This window comes from Grammomys surdaster, unplaced genomic scaffold (assembly GCF_004785775.1).
Source record: "Grammomys surdaster isolate TR1022 unplaced genomic scaffold, NIH_TR_1.0 220, whole genome shotgun sequence".
Lineage (NCBI taxonomy): Eukaryota > Metazoa > Chordata > Mammalia > Rodentia > Muridae > Grammomys > Grammomys surdaster.
Genome location: NW_021604665.1, coordinates 14,208,882 through 14,220,920, shown reverse-complemented (window position 1 = coordinate 14,220,920; position 12,039 = coordinate 14,208,882). Strand labels below are relative to the sequence as shown.

The window sequence follows — 12,039 nt, the reverse complement described above, 5'->3', positions numbered from 1 at the left end:
CTCTCTCTCTCTCTCTCTCTCTCTCTCTCTCTCTCTCTCTCTCTCTCCTTCTCCTTCTGTTTTAAATGACTGACCAATATAGAACATACACTCAGTCAATACCAGCCATATATGCTGGACCTCTTGTTGTTAGTCATGTAGCAGTGAACTAAAAGGACAAAATCTTTCAGCAATATAGCTATTAACAGGCTCTTTAACAATATACTTTGAGATAGTATCCTAGAGATACTGATAAGTGATCTGAAGAAAATTTAAGCAATTAGGAATGTAGAAGATGTGAGCAAAAAGAAACAATGCTATTTTAACTTATTTATAGTTATCATGAAAGCATCTTGTAACATATATAACACTGTAGGTATATATACACACAAGGAAACAAATGGTAAGAGGAAAATTATTAGGATATGGCAGGTTAAGACCTACATACAGGTCAATTTTTGTTTCTTTGTACAAATTTTGTATCTTTAAAAAGTATCTTAATTTGGTTCATTATACGATACTAAATTTCCATGAACATATGCATAAAATGTCAAACATTATGGATTCAAGTACACACACATTAACTATAAGCCTGTGATCATTTTTCATAGTCATAAGCATGTCTGAATATGTGTTGCCAATTTGCATGTTTCCTTGCTCTTTAAGAAAGTAGAGTATCGCCATTCCAGATTAACATGTCTTTAGGAGTTTAGGAATAAAGTCAATTACTTTGTTATTCCACTTTTAGATAATTGCTACAGGTATGTATTGAAATTATGATTAGAGACCAAGCCTAGTATTTGCTGGGGGGAGAAAGAAAGAAAGAAAGAAAGAAAGAAAGAAAGAAAGAAAGAAAGAAAGAAAGAAAGAAAGGAAGGAAGGAAGGAAGGAAGGAAGGAAGGAAGGAAGGAAGGGAAGAAGGAAGGAAGAAAATAGTAAGAAAAGCCCATCAAACCAAAAAGCACCACTCAATGCCCCTGAATAATTATTAAACGTTAAAGGATTCCTTTTATGCATAGTTAGCCTGGTTATATATTTGGAATGAAAAAGGATCAGGAAAGGGGATATTTGAGAGTTGATAATTACAGTAAACATAAGCATACATACTGTTCTTGCCAAACTTATTGTGAAATTTAAAGCTAAAGAAGTATAGAAAAATATGGATAATACACAGAAAGATGGAAAAGAGCAGTTAAGGAAATCTGTTCAGCTCTGAGAGTGTCAAGTGCTATGGAAATTAATGAAATCAAGACAAATAGCAAGCAAACAAAAACATTAATTAAAGCTTGGCTTTACCTACTCTGAAAGAAGCATATGGTAAGAGAATATTAATACATGTAGAACAGTTCACAGAAGACCCATGAAACAGTCAATGTACTGAGTCTATACAGATAGCTACTCAGGTGAATGGTGTTTGTTCTTGAGGTGGCATTGCCAGTCATTCAAAACACAATTGAAAAGGCTTGTAGCTTCCTTAATTTTGAACCCTTTAAGTTCCCAATGTCCCCTCAAGAACACTGGATTAAATGAATGCACAGTGCTGTAAAACTAAGAAATCTCTTCACTCTTATATAATTTAAAGGATATCTATACACAGGAATTATGATAAATAAAACTTTCAGGACCTCAGTCAAGGTCTTTAGGAAATTAGGTGTCAGAGAAAACCAGCTGATGTGCATAATTTGGGTTAAACTCTTGAGATGGCGGATGATTTAGGGTCTGAACATACAAGGGAGATACAGATGATCTCTCAAAAAAGATTCCAGAATGTTCATTAATCATGGAAGAGTGAATGTGTTGTATATATAATATAGGTGAGAATATTAAAAGTGTAATTTAAAGAAAGTGTATCCAAATAATTATAAATAAAATACAACAAATTAAAATAAACAATACTAGTAAAATCATGAAGAATTTATCCATGATTGACAGTTTAATGTTTAAAAAAAATAAGAATGCAAACACAATTTTAAGGGCGAATTTCAGTCATTAACTGGACAAATTAACAATATCACTAACAGAATATAGCTCATGATACTCTAAACTATAGTTTGCTTGAGTTTGAGACAAAGATGTCCCAAGTACAGGATCTGTGAGTTTCAGTAATTTTTTTTCCACTTCTTGATTGATCGGCAATATTGTCCACTACTGGAATTAAAAACAAACAAACATGATAACTACTTGCCTCCTAGGTTTAATGGAAGAATGAACTGAGGTTAAAAACAAGTACTTAGTAGAGTGCCTGTCATGCAGTGAGGGTCCCATACAGTCTGGTGCTGTCTTTGCTCCAGTAGCACAGTCCACTTGTGACTCAAATGGAGCCCTGAAAGCATGGTAGCTCTGTATATTCTGCTCAGGATTATAGCTTCAGGTTCCAGTCCTGAGCTTGCTCACCGCAACCTAGCAATATCTAAGTCGGTTAAAGTAGGGAGATCCAAAAGCTGTCTTTGTTTCAGGTTGTAAACAAACAAACAAACAAACAAAAAACCCAAATGCCAATATAATCAAATACCATTGTACGACTTAATGCTATGAGCACCAAATCAGTTCAACCAGAGTCATTTAAAAAGATTCTGAAAGATTCATAGTAACTCAACACCTGAAACAATGTCAAGCCCAGGTGGATTTACAGTTCATCACTCATGAATCATGTATGTCAGGTGATAGGCTCAACTCTCCCAGAAATCCAAAAGAGCAATAAAGAGCATGTTTGAACTTTTAAAGCCTCTTTTCTAGTAGTTAGCCATAACCACATCTTCTATATTTTGTTTTCAGGTTCCTCTTAGACTATAGGGGCATTGAAATGCAAAAACAGATAATAATAAGATGGAGCGGATTGAAAGAACTATTCAGATAAAACCCCATCCACTAACAACAAACAGGCAATGCTTTAGACTATATTATCGGATTTACTTCCTAATACCTCTGTGCAATTGAGCCCTGGGATGAGCAAAAATAACAATGTTCAAACTAAATTACGGCTTAAAAAGCTGTAAAGAGATCCATAGTCAGATCAAACATCACTGTGGATGTTTAAACAGATCACTGTGGAAAGAGCCAGGGAAAGACTAGCAAGAAGGTGTGTTCACCACTGCCAACAAATGCTAGTCACAGTAACCTGTGCACTTACGATTTTACCATTGCCATCTAAAGCAAAGGCCCACTTTTGAATTAGTGTGAAACACAGTGGCACTTTTAAATCAAAAAGTTTTGAAATGACACTCTACCTGCAAGGCACAACATGAATGATTGCAGCACTAGCAGTTCCCATGGCAACCTCATCTTCAGTTTCCAAGGTCAAAGGAGTTTCAAGTCCAATAACAAGTGAATAGAACTGCTGCTTCTGTTCCTTTTAAGCTTTGTGCAACCTTTAATCTGTGGACAAGAAGAAGTATTACAATGAGATTTGGCTCCATGTCTCCTTATGGTTTCTGTATATCTGCCTTTAATTGAGTAAGAATAAAATCCACTTGTGGGATATATTATTGAAAGGAAAGAAAGAATACTGAGTTATGAATATAAAGACAAACAAGCTCCTACTTCTATTTTATTTTGAGATTGGCTCACTCCATGTAGCCCACACTGGATCCAAACTTCAGATTCTTCTGCCTTAGTCTCTTCAGTGCCAGGATTACAAATGTAGACTCATAAGCCCAGCCCACTTCATATTCCATTCTTTCAAATAAGTCTTAGGCAAGGACTGGGGCTAATATGCCCCTGTACATACCTGGTAATATAACAAAAACTTCTGTTGATTGGGTAGGCATTAATGTAAAGGCAGAGAAAGAGAGCCTGATTTATCTGATTATTTTCTGTCTTTTAGTATTATATCCTGTTATTTTTTTCCAGCAAACAATAAATCAAAAAAAAGTAGAGAGAGAAATGCCCACAGAATAAGATAAATACTGTCAGCTTTCAGAGAACTTATGGTGAACACTGAATTTCCACATTGAAATTGTGTAGGGAAATTGAAATTACTCCACCCATTTATATATTTTCCATTTATGTATTTTTCAGATGCATATTTTATTTTAAAATTGCTATCATATGGCTATGATTTTTATTAGTATGCTCTTGGAAGGTTCATGTATAAGATGATTGGCATGAAATGTTGTAAAGTAAGAGATAATGAAACCTGAGAAAGAGGAGAGTTAGTGGGACCTGATTATGCTTCTGAAGGAGATGTTCTCAGAAGGGTTTAAGGTAAGTTCTCAATGGACCCCTAAGTCTTTGCAAGAGTGAACTATAACAGAAAGCCAAACTTACTCATCAACTCACTCATCCTCTGGATCCTTTCTGTTAGAGTGACATCTTTCTCTTACATATATACTTTCCTTCCATCCAGCAGAGTTATTGCCAGAATTAGTACCATACTCTTTGGACTTTAAACTTATAAAACTGTGGGCTACAACAGCCTTCCTTTTCTACATAAGTAGCTGCCTGAGGTATTTTATTAACTTGAAGAAAAATGGGCTAATACTAAAGGCAACCAAAGTACACATCTCCACTGTCTAGTGAAATAAACCGTATCAATTATAAGTTGCTGTCAACTGGGTTCACATGGAGAACCCAAAACAAAATAAAAGAAGAAGGAACTTATGCTATTGGTAGGAAAATGGATAGAATGGAAGATAATCATAATAAGTAAATTAACTTAGTCTGGGAGAGATAAGTGTCACTTTGATTTCTCTCATTTTTGGATCCTGGTCTCATAGGGATTTAAATTTACATATGTCCAGATGACATGAAAGCAGAAGAAAAACTGCCTAGAAGGACTGAGAGAACTAATGTGAGGGAACTGGGGAGAAGGGATAACATTGAGGGATGGTGGGAAGTAGGCTCATAGTGTGTCATGTACGTGCATGAAAATAACATCATGCAATGCTGTAAAATAAAACCAAATTAAATATAAAATATAGAGAATTTTAAAATAGAGTAATTCATCCTAGGATAACTGCTGATAAACAATTTCTTTAAACAGACAAGCATAATAGTTTTCGTATTTGGCCAGAAATCTTAAACTAGAACTCTGAAGTGAAGTGTGTCTCTTTATTCTGTGAAATTTTTAGATGTTACATAATCAAATGTAGGAAAACACAGGCTTTAAGGAGAGCCTGGACAGCTCCTGGCAGAAAGGGGAAGGCTCTACTCATGCCCAGGGCAAACAGAGAAAGGACATGTCCAGATTTGTAAAGTACAAAACTTTTCAAAGAAACACTCAACAATATTGTATTTTGAAAAGTGGTCAAGTTTTAATGATTGGCAATCAGCTTAAAATATTTTAAGATGAGATCAGGTACGTGCAGTGAGACTGAACTTTTGATGTGAATGTTTGGCCTTAAAACATTTATAGCATTCCTTCTAAAGCTGAGAGTACATTGCAAAGAGGGAATTGGAAGCATGTAAAAGCAAGGAGATAGAGGGATAAGCTATAAAATGCCATCTTCTAGACAAGACACAGCAGTGTAATCAGGAATTCACAGCAGATACCTATATGTGCACTGGCTCTACACAAGAATAGCTCATCAACACTCAGGCATGGATGGATGGAGTGCTGAATTATTAGTACTGGATCTGTTAAGGAATAGAAGAGTCTCTGCCTTCTAGTTTGTCTCAACTGGTGAGCTCACTAGATACTTCAACCAATATTCACCCAAATGGTTCTAATTAACTAAGTGGGTCAAGAATCAAATCAAATGTCACTAGGGACTGGTTTGGATGATAGTGTGGGAGATGGGATAAGAGAGGGTGAGGTGGAAGATGAGAATCGTCAGGAAACATTATATACATGTGTGTATGAAATTCTAGAAATGTGATTAAAAATAAGGAATTTACAAATGTACAATAGATGATTGTTTTTTCCATTGAACAGAATTCACAGTCTTGGAATGAACTTATGGATTACAACTTCCCAGGCTTTCAGTAAAATTTTCTGAGTCAGAGTCTCCAGAGTCTGAGTATAGAAATCATCAAAAGTTACCTGTGTGTGAAATCTGGTCTGCTAAAGGTTGTAGATGGTGCTTTTGTGAAAGACTGTATGTATTTGCATCATAGAAAATAATTTCATACTCTCATAAATATGTATTACATATCCACTGTTTTGGTTAGTTTTATGTCAATTTAACACAAGCTGGAGTCATTTGTGAAGAGATAGTCTCAAGAATAAGAATGTCCCTGCCAGAGTAGCCTGCGGCAAACCTGTGGTGAATTTTCTTCATTGGTGACTCGTGTGGGAGGGCCCAACCTATTGTGGGCAGTCCTATCTCTGGGCAGGTATTCCCTGAGTAGACAAAAAGCCTTTTGAGCAAGGAGCCAAGAATAAGCCAGTAAGCATAACTCTTTGATGGCTTGATGGCTTGCTTCTAAAACAGCTCCCATCTCCAGGGTCCTGCCCTGTTTGAGTTCCTCTTTTGATTTTCTTCCTCCTCAAGGTCAGGGTGTTTTATATCAGCAATACAAATCCTAACTGAGAAGTTTACTTAGGTGATGCTATTTTTCAATAAATCTAATGATTAAAATTTTTAAACAAATTGCACTCTGGTACATTGCTACATGGTTTCAGTGCTTCCTCTCTTCCTCATGGCTTCCATATGGCTGGGAGGCAGTCATGCAGGATACTCATATGGAGTACCACCTGTTTTCCAAATGAACAAGAGACTGTCTCTAGGTCCTAGGAGCCCATGTTCCAATTGAGACAGCTAGCCACAACTCCATCAGGTAGTAATATATACTTTTATTACGGAAGGATAAAAACTTCCTGGCTTGGAAAGCCCTCAGCAAGTCGATGAAAGCAGAATATGACTCTTTCAACACACCAGGTTACCACATAAGTAAAAGCAAAGAATTCCAGAGAATCATGAAACTTGAAACTCTGGCAGTAACTAGTTGTGTAGTCCTAGGTATTTCTTAGCTTTTCCATGAAGGTTAAAGGTTATTCTGGGGGAAAAATATCCTGGTTAAGACTATGAAATCTCTTTGAAAACTGTACAACACTAAAGTTGCCACATATACTGATTATTCAGCCTCAGCCACACATACATGCATATATATATATATGCACACATATATATGTGCATGTATAATATAATATATATTACATATTATAAATTATATATAAATTATTATATTTTATAAAATATAATTATATATAATAATATAAATATATATATTATAAATGTAATACATATGCACATCATGGAAACATCTGATTATTTAGCCTCAGGCACACACACACACACACACACACACACACATACATACATATACATGTACATGTGTATGTATGTATAATAAATGTAATACATATGCACATCCTGGAAACACCAGTATTCTTTAATTGAATATAACCTGAAATTTCTCATCGCATTCTCATGCATGACCAACACACTGGGAGCAAATACAGGCTTCTGTGACAAGGTGCTCTTAGGATTAATTTACACTACCTGCCACTGAAAAGCCTTTATGTCTGGCGGGAAGACAATAGAAAATGAGCTATCATCATTAGAGACGTTGTCTTTCTTCTGTGGTTTTAAATAGATCCAACTGTGATAGAGCCAGACTTAATATGTTGTGAAGAAAAGAGGAACCTTTGACCTGTAATCTGCTGATGGGGCTGAACGTGGGATGCATCTCAAACTGGACCTGTTCAGATACACTTATAACATGAATGGTGATTAGGGCATTTGGATAAACAGGATGTGCTGATCAATGAAAACTATTAATGTCTAAAGTGAGTGATCAGAGTATTAATAATTAATTTGCCCAGGTAATGTCATCTCAGATCTAGAGATTGATCTATAATGTTAAGCAGTTTCTAGAAGCAATTAAAACCAGCTTAGGAAATATATCCAGTTACAAGACCGAGATTTAGCTTATGATGTGACACTATTTGTAAGGCATATTCTGTGACGAGCCGAAGACTCTAAAGAAGGAGAAATTCTAGAACTGTATGGATGTTTATTTATGTTCAGTTTTCTAAGGTTCACCCTTAATAATCAAAAATAATGGCAACCTTGATGGTCATTTTTCTAGTGGGCAGGATTATCAGAAGCAGGAGGTTGTCTGAAGGATGCTGGAGATTCATGACCCTCATGTGGCACAATGGTGCAGGATAGAAAGTTTCATAATTTCGGTTTTCTTGCCAGTGCCAGAAAGGAAGGTGCAGGATAAGCTGAGAGTTATGGTGGCAATAGATCTCCCATGCATCTTTGAGCTCTCTCTGCTTTATTGGAAGGTGGCTGCAGCAGAGGTAGTATACTATGCACTAACTCTGAGATCTTCTCCAGGACTGACACACATAAATCCTGGAGAGGCTGCTGCACAATGAAACAGAACTTGGTTATTTTTCTCCGAGGAAGGAGATGGATAACTAAGAATTCTACTTTTTCTGGTTTCCTTTTTCTGTATATTCTGAAACAAAATGAAATTTCCCTAGTCCTTCAAGCAAATTGGGTATACTAGCAATTGTACTTAAGGCCTCAGGATAAAACACTGAAAAAAAGCTCTTTTTTCTGTATATTCTGATACAAAATGAAGTCTCCGTAGTCCTTCAAGCAAATTGGGTATACTAGTAATTGTACACAAGGCCTCAGGATAAAACACTGAAAAAGAAAAGGCACAGAAGAGGGATTCAGCCAACTGTTTACATGCTCAGCCTAGTCATGTATTCACTTACTTCTGACATTTCTCTAAATTAAAATTATGCAGGCATTCAAATGGCATCAATTCAGTCAATGTGGTAGGGACAGTGCAAGAAAAATTCGAAGAAACATTGAAGGCAAGACCATGTCTTCAGTGAGCTCACAGTTTACTTGTGAAAGGCAAGTAGACCAGTAATTATAAATAGCACAAAGCTTCTAGTGAGTCTGTTAAGGAAAGTTGTGTAGGCAAATAAAGAGGGGAAAGAGATCCAGGAATAGGTAAGACAAGGTCTTCAAGAACATATTCCAGAGGCTTTACAGGAATGAATCTTAAAGCTCATATAATGGAGAAAAAGCTTTCTAATTTTAATTACCAGGAAAATCAACAGTCAAGAAACTATGATCTCAGAGAATATCATGTTTGTAAAGACACAATATAGTGAAAAGTATACTCTGACACACTGCCTTGTGTTCTCATCTTTGACTTACCATTTTCCAGCTGGGTGTTCATTTATAAAATAACTATACATATGGCTGTAAAATATGCAACACACACACACACATACACACATAAACACCCCTCCACACAAACACACACATATATGGCTTATTGTAAAAATTAAAGAGAAGAGGCATGAGCTTCTTAGCATGGGTACCATCCTAGAGTTGGATCTGGATGGAATACTACTAAGCTATCCTTTTTTAAAGACAGTTGGCAACAAGCTGTTATTGGGAGTCAGAAAGGAAAAAAAAAAAGTGTTGAAGATAAGTCCAGCGACAATTCTTTTATCAGTCTTTTTTTTTTCACTATTTTTTTTTATTGGATGATTTATTTACATTTCCTATGTTGTCCCCTTACCCCATCCCCTACCACCCCCTCGGAACCCCCAATCCCCTCGCCCCTCCTCCTCCTTCTCTGTGGATGTAACTTCTATCAACCCCCCCCAAACTCCCACCTCCCCACCCTCAAAATTCCCACCACCTGGGGCATCCAGCCTTCATGAGGTCAAGGTTCTCTTCTTCCACCTATGCCCAGCAGGGCCCTCCACTTTTACATATTCAGCTGAAGCCCTGGATCCCCCCCTAAGTGCTCCCAGGCTGATGGTTTAGACCCTGGGAGCTGTGGTTGGTTGGTATTGTTGCTCTCCTCATGGTGCCATAAATCCTTTCAGCTCCTTCAGTCTTCACTCTAACTCCTCTATTGAGAACCCCATGATCAGTTCAATGGCTAGTTGTGAGCATCTGCCTCTGAATATGTCTGACTCTTGAAGGCCTCTGAGGAGATATCCATATCAGGCTCTTATCAGCATGCACTTCCTGTCTTCCACATCAGCATCTACCTTTGGTGATTGCACATGGGATAGATACTCAGGTGGAGTGGTCTTGAGACGGCCCTTCCTTCAGTTTCTGTCACTCACTTTGTCTCCATATTTGCTCCCTTGAGTATTTTGTTGCTCCTTCTAAGAAGGACCGAATCACCCTCACTTGGTCTTCCTTCTTTATGGGCTTCATGTGGCCTGTGAGTTGCATCTTGGGCATTTCAAGGTTCTAGGCTAATATCCAATAATCAGTGAGTGAATACCATGTGTGTTCTTTTGTGATTGGCTTACCTCACTCAGGATGATAATTTCTAGTTCCATCCATTTACCTAGGAACCTCTCGAATTCATTGTTTTTAATAGCTGAATAATACTCCATTGTGTAAATATACCACATTTTTTGAATCCATTCCTCAGTTGAAGGACATCTGGGTTCTTTCCAGCTCCTGGCTATTATAAATAAGGCTGCTATGAACATAGTTGAGCATATGTCCTTGTCATATGTTCGAGCATCTTCTGGGTATATGCCTAGGAGTGGTATAGCTGGATCCTCGGGTAATGCTATGTCCAATTTTCTGAGGAACCGCCAGACTGATTTCCAAAGTGGTTGCACCATCTTGCAGTCCCACCAACAATGGAGGAGTGTTCCTCTTTCTCCACACCCTCGCCAGCATCTACTATCACCTGAGTTTTTAATCTTAGCCATTCTGACTGGTGTGAGATGGAATCTCAGGGTTGTTTTGATTTGCATTTCCCTGACGACTAAGGATGCTGAACATTTCTTTAGATGCTTCTCGGCCATTCGAGTTTCTTCCGTTGAAAATTCTTTGTTAAGCTCTATACCCCATTTTTTAATAGGGTAATTTGGTTGTCTGGAGTCTAATTTCTTGAGTTCTTTGTATATATTGGATATTAGCCCTCTATCAGATGAAGGATTGGTAAAGATCTTTTCCCAATTTGTTGGTTGTCGTTTTGTCCTATTGACAGTGTGCTTTGCCTTACAGAAACTTTGCAATTTTATGAAGTCCCATCTTTTATCAGTCTTAATGGTGTAAAAAAAGGTTTTGAACTTGGACTGGAAAGATAGCCTAGTCAGTAAAGAACTTGTCTTCCAAGACTAAGAATCTGAATCTGGATCCACTAAGCAACACGAACTGCTGGCTATGGTGGCATGTCTTAGGGAGAACAGCTTCTGCATGCACAATTTCAAACTTGATTTGGAAGGGAGAGAGCCGAGCTAGAACAACATTTAAGAGGGACAGGATCTGAGCAAGCTGACTCCCCTGTGCAGAGATCTGTTTTCCAAGCCTCCCCTCAGAGCACCCAATACTAATTTATTTCTTCTCTTTTCTCCTCTGGCTAAGAAGATAATTACATGTCCAATTACTATGTATGCTTTTAACCTACAGTGTATTTTTAAAGCCTCTAAGCATGAAGATAAAACAGGAAAGGCCTGGATTTGAAATGAAGCACGTGGACTTCTTTTGAGTTTTGCCATGAACCATGTGGTTTAGGGAAAGCTATGTGATTGCTAATTGTGTCAGATATTCTGTAGGTGGGAGATTACACATGAACCTCTATCAGCTACCAGAGAGGATTCTAAAGGTAAACCAGAATGTTTTGTAAATGATTATTCTTGTGTGGGTTCAGGTTCTAATTTAGCTTTTTCCACCTCCTTGCTCCTTATCACACTGCATTTTTTAAATTTATGAAGGGAGGGACATTTGCTTTCTTGTTTGATATATAATAGGCACATAGAATAATAGCAATTTCTCAGAAAAGGCAGTCCAAAAGTAGTTAGCATGTGAATGGAAGAATAGATGTACCTACCATCTTTTGTCAATGAACTATGTGTTTTTACACTTGCTTCTCATTTAAACTTCACAAGTACCCTGGAGTCAGGCAGCACTGTTCTTTATAGAATTACAGCTTTGCAATTTAGAATATGAGTCTATGGAACTTTTCCAAGGTCAAATATTCAGAAATCAATACACTCTCTTTTTAAATCCATGTCTTTATGCTTATAGTAGTTGACTTTCGTTATAAGCAATTAATTCTTTTTTGGAAAGTAAACTGTCTTTTGGTCTGACATCATGTTCTGAT

At 37.2% G+C, this 12,039-nt stretch overlaps 1 protein-coding gene across 1 annotated transcript in view; it reads right to left on the bottom strand.

Annotated features, from left to right (window-relative positions):
* LOC114625661 (contactin-4-like) overlaps positions 1 to 3,292 on the bottom strand; it is a 335,799-nt gene extending 332,507 nt beyond the window's left edge. The window contains exon 1 of the mRNA XM_028773012.1: positions 3,207 to 3,292. Coding sequence (XP_028628845.1) covers positions 3,207 to 3,261 — 55 coding nt within the window. The 5' untranslated portion in view covers positions 3,262 to 3,292. The remainder of the gene's footprint in view (positions 1 to 3,206) is intronic.
* Between the last annotated feature and the right edge of the window lie 8,747 nt (positions 3,293 to 12,039).